Source organism: Haliotis rufescens, unplaced genomic scaffold (assembly GCF_023055435.1).
Source record: "Haliotis rufescens isolate VD_foot unplaced genomic scaffold, xgHalRufe1.0.p SCAF_61, whole genome shotgun sequence".
Taxonomy (NCBI): domain Eukaryota; kingdom Metazoa; phylum Mollusca; class Gastropoda; order Lepetellida; family Haliotidae; genus Haliotis; species Haliotis rufescens.
In genome coordinates, this window is record NW_025964346.1 from 581,607 (window position 1) to 596,301 (window position 14,695).

The 14,695-nt window shown below is 46.9% G+C and overlaps 1 protein-coding gene across 1 annotated transcript in view; it reads right to left on the reverse strand.

Moving 5' to 3' along the window:
- The window catches only part of LOC124119955, a 64,541-nt gene that overhangs the window by 40,808 nt on the left and 9,038 nt on the right, over positions 1-14,695 (reverse strand). The window contains exons 3-6 of the mRNA XM_048386843.1: positions 10,484-10,588; positions 6,871-6,930; positions 5,947-6,064; positions 766-913 (exon numbers count right to left, since the gene is read on the reverse strand). Coding sequence (XP_048242800.1) covers positions 766-913; positions 5,947-6,064; positions 6,871-6,930; positions 10,484-10,588 — 431 coding nt within the window. The remainder of the gene's footprint in view (positions 1-765; positions 914-5,946; positions 6,065-6,870; positions 6,931-10,483; positions 10,589-14,695) is intronic.

Below are 14,695 nucleotides of genomic sequence, written 5' to 3' on the forward strand. Positions count from 1 at the left end.
TGTAAGTGCAATGAAAATGTCTTGAACTTAACAGTCACCAATGAAAATATCTCGAACTTAACGTTACCAATGAAAACGCCTTGAACTTAACAGTCACCAATGAAAATGACTTGAACTTAACAGTCACCAATGAAAATATCTTGGAATTCACAGTCACCAATGAAAATGTCTTGAACTTCACAGTCACCAATGAAAACGTCTTGAACTTGACAATGATAATGCATTTTGTTTGGGCAGTGTTCAGTCGCCAGGAAGTTACTATTTGTAGATGTTAGTGTGGTGTGTACATCGTGACGATGGTCATGGGCGAATCTGGAATGTCCCAGTACTGCTAGACTTGTGGGGGCACTGTAGAATTTTCCATTGGCTGGGTAGGTTGAATATTATAGTTGGACAAGAGTTCTCACGCATTTTCATCACTTCGGGACCAGCTTTAATGTGAGGATCACTCATCATCCCTAATTATAATTCCCTACCTAACCCAACCCAACCCATCATTATCATTGACTTTTGTTATCATCATTGTATTTCTGAATTTGATACTGACCACTGCGATCATATTATTTATTGCCGTTGAATATTGTACTACCATTCTATTGTCTTCTGCCATTTGAATTGCTGTGCAGTAATTTGTATTTTTTTTGGAAACCTAGTTAATACATTTGTTGATTGTATACCACTGTTTTGTTGTTTGTTGTTTTCACACAAGGTTATTTTACCTTTTACAGATTTCTGCCAACGTGGTAAAAGTCGCCTTAGACATACCCGCTATCATCGACAAAGTTTAGATGACCCTCGTGGGATAGGTTGTACGTTGCCTTGGTGACGCCCTTGACCCATGGTACAAACCGGATGCAGGTGTACTTCTCGATCCGTCGCTGAGTTATGGAGATTTCGTTGCGGGCGTCGCTGCCTTTAACGAAACACTAGCTGTGAAATCACATTTTACACTGGTCTTGTGACCCAACCGTCATACATGAAATTTGATATCGGTGGTGCTACTGTTTAGGAGCAACTTAGACTAAAAACAAGGTCAATACATCTAATGATGATTAACAATCAAAAATACAAGTATATTTACCACACCATAGGAAGTTACCATTTATTTAAATGTATGGCATTAAACACCATTTCTCTTGTGAATTTAAATCATCTGCTTAATAACATGGATTAATACATCAAGCAAACACAAGTTCGTTTAATAAGAAATATATTTAATTAAAAGAAAGCAAAATATCAACCAGAAAAAATAAACCTCAAAACGATTCAAAAGTGAGACATACGTTTTGTATTAATATTTACTGCTATTTCTGTCAGAGACATATTATTAGATTGTAGCCCGATGTAGTCACTTACGCTCGGAGAGTCTTTTGATTTGAATTATATACCATGTATCACCCAACATTGCAGCAAGGATAATCGTTTCTCTTTTCTCCAGCACTGTACTTCTAAGATTGTGTCTTATGTTGTCATAATGATGGAATGATGGAATGTTTCAGGCGTATTAAGCCTGCACTGGTCACACAAATGTGTCCTGTGGGCTGGATAGCTGCCTGATACGTTCAAGTGAGTGTGTGTGTGTGTGTGTGTGTGTGTGTGTGTGTGTGTGTGTGTGTGTGTGTGTGTGTGTGTGTGTGTGTGTGTGTGTGTGTGTGTGTGTGTGTGTGTGTGTGTGTGTGTGTGTGAGTGTGTGTGTGCTCTCTTTTATCCTGTGGGCTGGATAGCTGCCTGATACGTTCAAGTGAGTGTGTGTGTGTGTGTTTTCTCTCTGTTGTCCTGTGGGCTGGATGGCTGCCTGATACGTTCAAGTGAGTGTGTGTGTGTGTGTTTTCTCTCTGTTGTCCTGTGGGCTGGATAGCTGCCTGATACGTTCAAGTGAGTGTGTGTGTGTGTGTTTTCTCTCTGTTGTCCTGTGGGCTGGATAGCTGCCTGATACGTTCAAGTGAGTGTGTGTGTGTGTGTTTTCTCTCTGTTGTCCTGTGGGCTGGATGGCTGCCTGATACGTTCAAGTGAGTGTGTGTGTGTGTGTTTTCTCTCTGTTGTCCTGTGGGCTGGATAGCTGCCTGATACGTTCAAGTGAGTGTGTGTGTGTGTGTTTTCTCTCTGTTGTCCTGTGGGCTGGATAGCTGCCTGATACGTTCAAGTGAGTGTGTGTGTGTGTGCTCTCTTTTATCCTGTGGGCTGGATGGCTGCCTGATACGTTCAAGTGAGTGTGTGTGTGTGTGTTTTCTCTCTGTTGTCCTGTGGGCTGGATAGCTGCCTGATACGTTCAAGTGAGTGTGTGTGTGTGTGTTTTCTCTCTGTTGTCCTGTGGGCTGGATAGCTGCCTGATACGTTCAAGTGAGTGTGTGTGTGTGTGTTTTCTCTCTGTTGTCCTGTGGGCTGGATGGCTGCCTGATACGTTCAAGTGAGTGTGTGTGTGTGTGTTTTCTCTCTGTTGTCCTGTGGGCTGGATAGCTGCCTGATACGTTCAAGTGAGTGTGTGTGTGTGTGCTCTCTTTTATCCTGTGGGCTGGATGGCTGCCTGATACGTTCAAGTGAGTGTGTGTGTGTGTGTTTTCTCTCTGTTGTCCTGTGGGCTGGATAGCTGCCTGATACGTTCAAGTGAGTGTGTGTGTGTGTGTTTTCTCTCTGTTGTCCTGTGGGCTGGATAGCTGCCTGATACGTTCAAGTGAGTGTGTGTGTGTGTGCTCTCTTTTATCCTGTGGGCTGGATGGCTGCCTGATACGTTCAAGTGAGTGTGTGTGTGTGTGTTTTCTCTCTGTTGTCCTGTGGGCTGGATAGCTGCCTGATACGTTCAAGTGAGTGTGTGTGTGTGTGCTCTCTTTTATCCTGTGGGCTGGATGGCTGCCTGATACGTTCAAGTGAGTGTGTGTGTGTGTGTTTTCTCTCTGTTGTCCTGTGGGCTGGATAGCTGCCTGATATACGTTCAAGTGAGTGTGTGTGTGTGTGCTCTCTTTTATCCTGTGGGCTGGATGGCTGCCTGATACGTTCAAGTGAGTGTGTGTGTGTGTGTTTTCTCTCTGTTGTCCTGTGGGCTGGATAGCTGCCTGATACGTTCAAGTGAGTGTGTGTGTGTGTGTTTTCTCTCTGTTGTCCTGTGGGCTGGATAGCTGCCTGATACGTTCAAGTGAGTGTGTGTGTGTGTGTTTTCTCTCTGTTGTCCTGTGGGCTGGATGGCTGCCTGATACGTTCAAGTGAGTGTGTGTGTGTGTGTTTTCTCTCTGTTGTCCTGTGGGCTGGATAGCTGCCTGATACGTTCAAGTGAGTGTGTGTGTGTGTGCTCTCTTTTATCCTGTGGGCTGGATGGCTGCCTGATACGTTCAAGTGAGTGTGTGTGTGTGTGTTTTCTCTCTGTTGTCCTGTGGGCTGGATAGCTGCCTGATACGTTCAAGTGAGTGTGTGTGGGTGTGTTTTCTCTCTGTTGTCCTGTGGGCTGGATAGCTGCCTGATACGTTCAAGTGAGTGTGTGTGTGTGTGTTTTCTCTCTGTTGTCCTGTGGGCTGGATGGCTGCCTGATACGTTCAAGTGAGTGTGTGTGTGTGTGTTTTCTCTCTGTTGTCCTGTGGGCTGGATAGCTGCCTGATACGTTCAAGTGAGTGTGTGTGTGTGTGCTCTCTTTTATCCTGTGGGCTGGATGGCTGCCTGATACGTTCAAGTGAGTGTGTGTGTGTGTGTTTTCTCTCTGTTGTCCTGTGGGCTGGATAGCTGCCTGATACGTTCAAGTGAGTGTGTGTGTGTGTGTTTTCTCTCTGTTGTCCTGTGGGCTGGATAGCTGCCTGATACGTTCAAGTGAGTGTGTGTGTGTGTGCTCTCTTTTATCCTGTGGGCTGGATGGCTGCCTGATACGTTCAAGTGAGTGTGTGTGTGTGTGTTTTCTCTCTGTTGTCCTGTGGGCTGGATAGCTGCCTGATACGTTCAAGTGAGTGTGTGTGTGTGTGCTCTCTTTTATCCTGTGGGCTGGATGGCTGCCTGATACGTTCAAGTGAGTGTGTGTGTGTGTGTTTTCTCTCTGTTGTCCTGTGGGCTGGATAGCTGCCTGATACGTTCAAGTGAGTGTGTGTGTGTGTGTTTTCTCTCTGTTGTCCTGTGGGCTGGATGGCTGCCTGATACGTTCAAGTGAGTGAGTGTGTGAGTGTGTGTGCTCTCTGTTATCCTGTGGGCTGGATGGCTGCCTGATACGTTCAAGTGAGTGTGTGTGTGTGTGCTCTCTTTTATCCTGTGGGCTGGATGGCTGCCTGATACGTTCAAGTGAGTGTGTGTGTGTGTGTTTTCTCTCTGTTGTCCTGTGGGCTGGATAGCTGCCTGATACGTTCAAGTGAGTGTGTGTGTGTGTGTTTTCTCTCTGTTGTCCTGTGGGCTGGATGGCTGCCTGATACGTTCAAGTGAGTGAGTGTGTGAGTGTGTGTGCTCTCTGTTATCCTGTGGGCTGGATGGCTGCCTGATACGTTCAAGTGAGTGTGTGTGTGTGTGCTCTCTTTTATCCTGTGGGCTGGATGGCTGCCTGATACGTTCAAGTGAGTGTGTGTGTGTGTTTTCTCTCTGTTGTCCTGTGGGCTGGATAGCTGCCTGATACGTTCAAGTGAGTGTGTGTGTGTGTGTTTTCTCTCTGTTGTCCTGTGGGCTGGATGGCTGCCTGATACGTTCAAGTGAGTGTGTGTGTGAGTGTGTGTGTGCTCTCTTTTATCCTGTGGGCTGGATGGCTGCCTGATACGTTCAAGTGAGTGTGTGTGTGTGTGTTTTCTCTCTGTTGTCCTGTGGGCTGGATAGCTGCCTGATACGTTCAAGTGAGTGTGTGTGTGTGTGTGTGTTTTCTCTCTGTTGTCCTGTGGGCTGGATGGCTGCCTGATACGTTCAAGTGAGTGTGTGTGTGAGTGTGTGTGTGCTCTCTTTTATCCTGTGGGCTGGATGGCTGCCTGATACGTTCAAGTGAGTGTGTGTGTGTGTGTTTTCTCTCTGTTGTCCTGTGGGCTGGATAGCTGCCTGATACGTTCAAGTGAGTGTGTGTGTGTGTGTTTTCTCTCTGTTGTCCTGTGGGCTGGATGGCTGCCTGATACGTTCAAGTGAGTGAGTGTGTGAGTGTGTGTGCTCTCTGTTATCCTGTGGGCTGGATGGCTGCCTGATACGTTCAAGTGAGTGTGTGTGTGTGTGCTCTCTGTTATCCTGTGGGCTGGATGGCTGCGTTATACGTTCAAGTGAGTGTGTGTGTGAGTGTGTATGTGCTCTCTGTTATCCTGTGGGCTGGATGGCTGCCTGATACGTTCAAGTGAGTGTGTGTTTGTGTGAGTGAGTGAGTGTGTGCGTGCGTGAGTGTATGTGCTCTCTGTTATCCTGTGGGTTGGATGGCTGCGTTATACGTTCAAGTGAGTGTGTGTTTGTGTTTGTGTGAGTGAGTGAGTGAGTGAGTGAGTGAGTGAGTGAGTGTGTGTGTGTGAGTGTGTGTGTGTGTGTGTGTGTGTGTGTGTGTGTGTGTGTGTGTGTGTGTGTGTGTGTGTGTGTGTGTGTGTGTGTGTGTGTGTGTGTGTGTGTGTGTGTGTGTGTGTGTGTGTGTGTGTGTGTGTCTGTGTGAGTGTGTGCTCTCTGTTGTTCAAGTGAGTGATGGGCGAGATCAACCGTGGCCCGTATTCTGTATTTTAAACGGCGTGACAGCTTATTGAGAGAGGATAGCCTACAGTGACGCAGACATTAATCACAACAGAGAAACCCACGGACATGAGAATGGTGCTGACAAAGGTAGAATATCATCTGGATAACAACATCTGACTCTTACAAAGGGAAACAACTCTACACGGGTAATCCGGGCACACTATTTACATTTTATGATTTTCAATTTATTGTAGCAGACATATATCGCAGTAGGGAACCAAGATCATCTCACACGGACCAAGGCTTTCTTTGCTAATATTTTCCGTGAATAGAAGCCATTGTCGTGCTGTAGTTACGTACCTAGATCATCCTCAAAGATGTATGGAAGGATGCCCTTAGGCCACAGGTCGGATTTGTCCTTGAAAATAAGTCGACGTGACCTTGAACCATTGCTAAATTCTTCGTCTTCATTCTCTTCCTGCAATAAACAAAGTGAGTGAGTGAGTGAGTGAGTGAGTGAGTGAGTGAGTGAGAGAGCAAGTGAGCGAGTGAGTGAATGAGTGAGTGAGTAAATGAGTGAGTGAGTGAGTGAGTGTTAAACACCACAGTTAGCAATACTGTAAATTGGGAATCCTTGAGTCTGAGTCTGACATCATGAGCATCGATCTTCGCAACTGGGCAACACTGAGATGAATCAACCAAGTCAGCGAGCCACAGAGCCTGACCACGCGATCCCGTCAGACGCCTCTACGACAAGCATAGTCGCCCGCTACGGCAAGCATGGGTTGCTGAAGATAAATTCTAACCCGGGTCTTCCCTGTAGCCTGGCAGAACATCTGCAATTGATCCGAACTGCAGATCGCTTTCAGTTTAATCAGACTACACAAAAACCTCAAATACACCGGGCAGCTGTGACGTATACGTGAGAAGACAAACAATTCCCATTGTTGTGCTGGACTTTACGTCTGTTTGTTAGCTGGACTTTACGTCTGTTTGTTAGCTGGACTTTGTAAGCAGTATTTTAGCAATATCACGGCGGCCGACAGAACGAGATTCACACATGTTGTGCATGTTGTCAATCGAACCCGGGTCTTCATTGTGCCGAGGTAATGCCTTTAACTCACTCACCCTGGACCTTCTCACGAAGTAAACTGACACGCCTAAATTGTCAGGGACAACAATGCGATCTTAGCGCTAAGATGATCATACCTCCCATACTTTAACATAGACCTGTGAGAGTCGTAGCGCTACGATGGTTTTGTGGAAGGGGCACAGAATACTAACCTCTTCTGATTTCGTGTCATTGAAATGGGAAGGATCCTCCGCTTCATCAACTGAATCATCCTGAGAAAAATAAAAACATGTACTACCGCGAATAAAAATAATACTAATAATGATTAAAAATAATACTAATAATAATGATTAAACATAATAATAATAATAATAATAATAATAATAATAATAACAACAACACCAACAACAACAACAATCATCATCATCATCATCATCATCATCACATTAACGTATGCTCAAAGTACAATGAAATAACATTCTCAGCTCACCGAGGAGTATGTAACCCATACTGGTTCGACGCTAGAATGAGTGAAAAGAATCTATATTCTTATCAACTGGGCTATTATTACTGATTATTATTATTATTTGAAACTAGATTCTGAATATTTCAACTCTATCACTGCGGCGGTTATTTATCCTCAATCTGACCGGACACTGACCAACGGTTCAGTGGCATTGAAATAGCATTCTCAGCTCCCCGAGGAGTATGCAACCCATATTGGTTCGACGCAAAAATGAGTGAGGAATATTTCTACTGTTCCGCTAGGGCTATTATTACGGATTATTATATTTGAAACTGGATTCTGAGCGAAAGGGCAGACAATAAGTTGAGATAAGTTTGTTTGGGTGTTGTTTTACATGGCGGTCAGGAACAGTTCAACTCTATCACAGCGTCGGGTATTTACCTTTCATCTGACCGCACACCCCTTCCATCCACACGTATAAACAATACCCCACCACCCCAACCCCACCACCCCAACCCCACCCACCCCAGGAGAACAAGACTCACACTCGATCTGGATATAACAAGACAAGCCAACCTCACATCCTTCTAGTGCTACATGCACCGCCACAGTATACCCTCTCTGTGTATTTCAAGTTCTAAGAAGACTACTGAAACATTATAGAATGTGACATTGTGGTCCTTTGTGTCGTCATGGCATCTGGTGTCTATAATCTGTACGTGGTTGCTTAGATTGTCAAACTGAAATGAACAAATATGAATCCCATTCAGATCGTTAGCTTTCTTAATCCCATTGTGTTGCCACACATAGTAATAATGTTTCAGATCGTTAGCTTTCTTAATCCCATTGTGTTGCCACACCACCTATCAGTGTTTCAGATCGTTAGATTTCTGAATCCCATTGTTTTGCCACACATCCTATCAGTGTTTCAGATCGTTAGCTTTCTGAATCCCATTGTGTTGCCACACCACCTATCAGTGTTTCAGATCGTTAGATTTCTGAATCCCATTGTTTTGCCACACATCCTATCAGTGTTTCAGATCGTTAGCTTTCTGAATCCCATTGTGTTGCCACACATCCTATCAGTGTTTCAGATCGTTAGCTTTCTGAATCCCATTGTGTTGCCACACATCCTATCAGTGTTTCAGATCGTTAGATTTCTGAATCCCATTGTTTTGCCACACATCCTATCAGTGTTTCAGATCGTTAGCTTTCTGAATCCCATTGTGTTGCCACACATCCTATCAATGTTTCAGATCGTTAGCTTTCTGAATCCCATTGTGTTGCCACACATCCTATCAGTGTTTCAGATCGTTAGATTTCTGAATCCCATTGTTTTGCCACACATCCTATCAGAGTTTCAGATCGTTAGCTTTCTGAATCCTATTGTGTTGCCACACATCCTATCAGTGTTTCAGATCGTTAGCTTTCTGAATCCCATTGTGTTGCCACACATCCTATCAGTGTTTCAGATCGTTAGATTTCTGAATCCCATTGTTTTGCCACACATCCTATCAGAGTTTCAGATCGTTAGCTTTCTGAATCCCATTGTGTTGCCACACATCCTATCAGTGTTTCAGATCGTTAGCTTTCTGAATCCCATTGTGTTGCAACACATCCTATCAGTGTTTCAGATCGTTAGATTTCTGAATCCCATTGTTTTGCCACACATCCTATCAGTGTTTCAGATCGTTAGCTTTCTGAATACCATTGTGTTGCCACACAACCTATCAGTGTTTCAGATCGTTAGATTGCTAAATACCATTGTTTTGCCACACATTCGATCAATGTTTCAGATCGCTAGATTTCTAAATACCATTGTTTTGCCACACATCCTATCAGTGTTTCAAATCGTTAGCTTTCTGAATCCCATTGTGTTGCCACACATCCTATCAGTGTTTCAGATCGTTAGCTTTCTGAATCCCATTGTTTTGCCACACATCCTATCAGTGTTTCAGATCGTTAGCTTTCTGAATCCCATTGTGTTGCCACACCACCTATCAGTGTTTCAGATCGTTAGATTTCTGAATCCCATTGTTTTCCCACACATCCTATCAGTGTTTCAGATCGTTAGCTTTCTGAATCCCATTGTGTTGCCACACATCCTATCAGTGTTTCAGATCGTTAGCTTTCTGAATCCCATTGTTTTGCCACACATCCTATCAGTGTTTCAGATCGTTAGATTTCTGAATCCCATTGTTTTGCCACACATCCTATCAGTGTTTCAGATCGTTAGCTTTCTGAATCCCATTGTGTTGCCACACATCCTATCAGTGTTTCAGATCGTTAGCTTTCTGAATCCCATTGTGTTGCCACACATCCTATCAGTGTTTCAGATCGTTAGCTTTCTGAATCCCATTGTGTTGCCACACATCCTATCAGTGTTTCAGATCGTTAGATTTCTGAATCCCATTGTTTTGCCACACATCCTATCAGTGTTTCAGATCGTTAGCTTTCTGAATCCCATTGTGTTGCCACACATCCTATCAGTGTTTCAGATCGTTAGCTTTCTGAATCCCATTGTTTTGCCACACATCCTATCAGTGTTTCAGATCGTTAGATTTCTGAATCCCATTGTTTTCCCACACATCCTATCAGTGTTTCAGATCGTTAGCTTTCTGAATCCCATTGTGTTGCCACACATCCTATCAGTGTTTCAGATCGTTAGCTTTCTGAATCCCATTGTGTTGCCACACATCCTATCAGTGTTTCAGATCGTTAGATTTCTGAATCCCATTGTTTTGCCACACATCCTATCAGTGTTTCAGATCGTTAGCTTTCTGAATCCCATTGTGTTGCCACACATCCTATCAGTGTTTCAGATCGTTAGATTTCTAAATACCATTGTGTTGCCACACATTCTATCAATGTTTCAGATTGCTAGATTTATAAATACCATTGTTTTGCCACACATCCTATCAGTGTTTCAGATCGTTAGATTTCTGAATACCATTGTGTTTCCACATATCATATCAATGTTTCAGATCGTTAGCTTTCTGAATCTCATTCTGTTGCCACGCATCCTATTTATGTTTCAGATCGTTAGCTTTCTGAAGCTCATTCTGTTGCCACACATCCTGTTTATGTTTCAGATCGTTTGCTTTCTGAATCTCATTGTGTTGCCACACGTCCTATCAGTGTCATCCTGTAAACAAACCAGACAATCCAGTGATCAATGGACATGAAAGTTATGTGACACGAGAGTACCATCACTGATTTTGTTGAATCTAATAATAACGGTATATTCAATTAAATCTGCTGTGTACAAGTGCAGAGAATTGCTGCTTATAAGTAAGAGAAACGTTAAGAAATATAGTCGTTTTGCAACACAGTGGGGCGCAGTTTAAAAGTTAGCTTACATCAGCCGAGTTGCCTGGCCTATCGATGTTGACGACGCCGTGAGTAACGACGACTGTGGCTTGACGTTTCTGAACTCGGTGACTCTCTGGTGATGAGGATGCACTCTGGAAGGACATTGAAACAAACACTGAGGTGGGGAGGCCGTGGCACAAGTCTCATCCCTTCACGTCACAGATCCACACAACACATTGTAACACAGTTCCCACATCCAGATGCAGCGAGACGCCAGTCGCACGTACAGTGGTAACGACAACCGTTCAACAAAAGGGCTGAATAGCGATGACGTTCTTATTATTGCAATACCATTGTGATGGATAAACAACATTTTTGATGTAGGTACTCAATAGGTCCTCCGATAGTGCACACTGTTTTTCTTACGGAGTATAACGTCCCCCGAGCCACACACACTGTGTTACTTACCGAGTAGAACGTCAGCCGAGCCACACACACTGTGTTACTTACCGGGTAGTACGTCAGCCGAGCCACACACACTGTGTTACTTATCGAGTAGAACGTCCCCCGAGCCACACACACTGTGTTACTTACCGAGTGGAACGTCAGCCGAGCCACACACACTGTGTTACTTACGTGGTAGAACGTCCCCCAAGCCACACACACTGTGTTACTTACCGAGTAGAACGTCAGCCGAGCCACACACACTGTGTTACTTACCGAGTAGAACGTCCCCCACGCCACACACACTGTGTTACTTACCGAGTAGAACGTCCCCCGAGCCACACACACTGTGTTACTTACCGAGTAGAACTTCCCCTGCGCCACACACACTGTGTAACTTACCGAGTAGAACGTCCCCCGCGCCACACACACTGTGTTACTTACCGGGTAGAACGTCAGCCGAGCCACACACACTGTGTTACTTCTCGAGTAGAACTTCCCCTGCGCCACACACACAGTGTTACTTACCGAGTAGAACGTCAGCCGAGCCACACACACTGTGTTACTTACCGAGTAGAACGTCCCCCGCGCCACACACACTGAGTTACTTACCGAGTAGAACGTCCCCCGCGCCACACACAGTGTTACTTACCGAGTAGAACGCCCCCCACGCCACACAAGCTGTGTTACTTACCGAGTAGAACGTCAGCCGAGCCACACACACTGTGTTACTTACCGAGTAGAACGTCCCCCGCGCCACACACACTGTGTTACTTACCGAGTAGAATTTCCCCACGCCACACACACTGTGTTACTTACCGAGTAGAACGTCCCCCACGCCACACATACTGTGTTACTTACCGAGTAGAACGTCCCGCGCGCCACACACACTGTGTTACTTACCGAGTAGAACGTCCCCCACGCCACACATACTGTGTTACTCACCGAGTAGAACGTCCCCCGCCCCACACACACTGTGTTACTTACCGAGTAGAACGTCCCCCGAGCCACACACACTGTGTTACTTACCGAGTAGAACTTCCCCCACGCCAAATACTCTGTGTTTCTTACCGAGTAGAACGTCCCACGCGCCACACACACTGTGTTACTTACCGAGTAGAACGTCCCCCGAGCCACGCATACTGTGTTACTTACCGAGTAGAACGTCAGCCGAGCCACACACACTGTGTTACTTACCTAGTAGAACGTCCCCCGAGCCACACACACTGTGTTACTTATCGAGTAGAACGTCCCCCGCGCCACACACACTGTGTTACTTCTCGAGTAGAACGTACCCCGAGCCACACACACTGTGTTACTTATCGAGTAGAACGTCCCCCGAGCCACACACACTGTGTTACTTACCGAGTAAACCTTCCCCCGCGCCACACACACAGTGTTACTCACCGAGTAGAACTTCCCCACGCCACACACACTGTGTTACTTACCGAGTAGAACGTCACCCGAGCCACACACACTGTGTTACTTACCGAGTAGAACTTCCCCCACGCCACATACTCTGTGTTACTTACCGAGCAGAACGCCCCCCACGCCACACAAGCTGTGTTACTTACCGAGTAGAACGTCCCCCGAGCCACTCACACTGTATTACTTACCGAGGAGAACGTCCCCCGTGCCACACACACTGTGTTACTTACCGAGTAGTACGTCCCCCGAGCCACACACACAGTGTTACTTACCGAGTAGAACGTCCCCCACGCCACACACACTGTGTTACTTACCGAGCAGAACGCCCCCCGCGCCACACAAGCTGTGTTACTTACCGAGTAGAACGTCCCCCGTGCCACACACACTGTGTTACTTACCGAGTAGAACGTCCCCCACGCCACACACACAGTGTTACTTACCGAGTAGAACGTCCCCCGCGCCACACGCACTGTGTTACTTACCGAGTAGAACGTCCCCGGTGCCACACACACTGTGTTACTTACCGACTAGAACGTCCCCCGTGCCACACACACTGTGTTACTTACCGAGTAGAACGTCCCCCGTGCCACACACACTGTGTTACTTACCGAGTAGAACGTCCCCCGTGCCACACACACTGTGTTACTTACCGAGTAGAACGTCCCCCGTGCCACACACACTGTGTTACTTACCGAGTAGAACGTCCCCCGTGCCACACACACTGTGTTACTTACCGAGTAGAACGTCCCCCGCGCCACACAAGCTGTGTTACTTACCGAGTAGAACGTCCCCCGTGCCACACACACAGTGTTACTTACCGAGTAGAACGTCCCCCACGCCACACACACTGTGTTACTTACCGAGTAGAACGTCCCCCGAGCCACACATACTGTGTTACTTACCGAGTAGAACGTCCCCCGAGCCACACACACTGTGTTACTTACCGAGTAGAACGTCCCCCGAGCCACACACACTGTGTTACTTACCGAGTAGAACGTCCCCCGCGCCACACGCACTGTGTTACTTACCGAGCAGAACGTCCCCCGCGCCACACACACTGTGTTACTTACCGAGTAGAACGTCCCCCGTGCCACACACACTGTGTTACTTACCGAGTAGAACGTCCCCCACGCCACACACACAGTGTTACTTACCGAGTAGAACGTCCCCCGCGCCACACGCACTGTGTTACTTACCGAGAAGAACGTCCCCCGCGCCACACACACTGTGTTACTTACCGAGTAGAACGTCCCCCGTGCCACACACACTGTGTTACTTACCGAGTAGAACGTCCCCCGTGCCACACACACTGTGTTACTTACCGAGTAGAACGTCCCCCGAGCCACACACACTGTGTTACTTATCGAGTAGTACGTCCCCCGAGCCACACACACAGTGTTACTTACCGAGTGGAACGTCCCCCAAGCCACACACACTGTGTTACTTACCGAGTAGAACGTCCCCCGCGCCACACACACTGTGTTACTTACCGAGTAGAACGTCCCCCGCGCCACACACACTGTGTTACTTACCGAGTAGAACGTCCCCCGTGCCACACACACTGTGTTACTTACCGAGTGGAACGTCCCCCGAGCCACACACACTGTATTACTTACCGAGTAGAATGTCCCCCGAGCCACACACACTGTGTTACTTACCGAGTAGAACGCCCCCGCGCCACGCACACTGTGTTGCTTACCGAGTAGAACGTCCCCCGAGCCACACACACTGTGTTACTTACCGAGTAGAACGTCCCCCGCGCCACAAACACTGTGTTACTTACCGAGTAGAACGTCCCCCGAGCCACACACACTGTGTTACTTACCGAGTAGAACGCCCCCCGCGCCACACACACTGTGTTACTTACAGAGTAGAACGTCCCCCGCGCCACACACACTGTGTTACTTACCGAGCAGAACGCCCCCCGCGCCACACACACTGTGTTACTTACCGAGTAGAACGTCAGCCGAGCCACACACACTGTGTTACTTACCGAGTAGAACGTCCCCCGCGCCACACACACTGTGTTACTTACCGAGTAGAAGATCCCCCGAGCCACACACACTGTGTTACTTACCGAGTAGAACGTCCCCCACGCCACACACACTGTGTTACTTACCGAGTAGAACGTCCCCCGCGCCACACACACTGTGTTACTTACCGAGTAGAGCGTCCCCCACGCCACATACTCTGTGTTTCTTACCGAGTAGAACGTCCCCCGCGCCACACACACTGTGTTACTTACCGAGTAGAACGTCCCCCGCGCCACACACACTGTGTTACTTACCGAGTAGAACGTCCCCCGAGCCACACACACTGTGTTACTTACCGAGTAGAACGTCCCCCGCGCAACACACAAGCTGTGTTACTTACCGAGTAGAACGTCC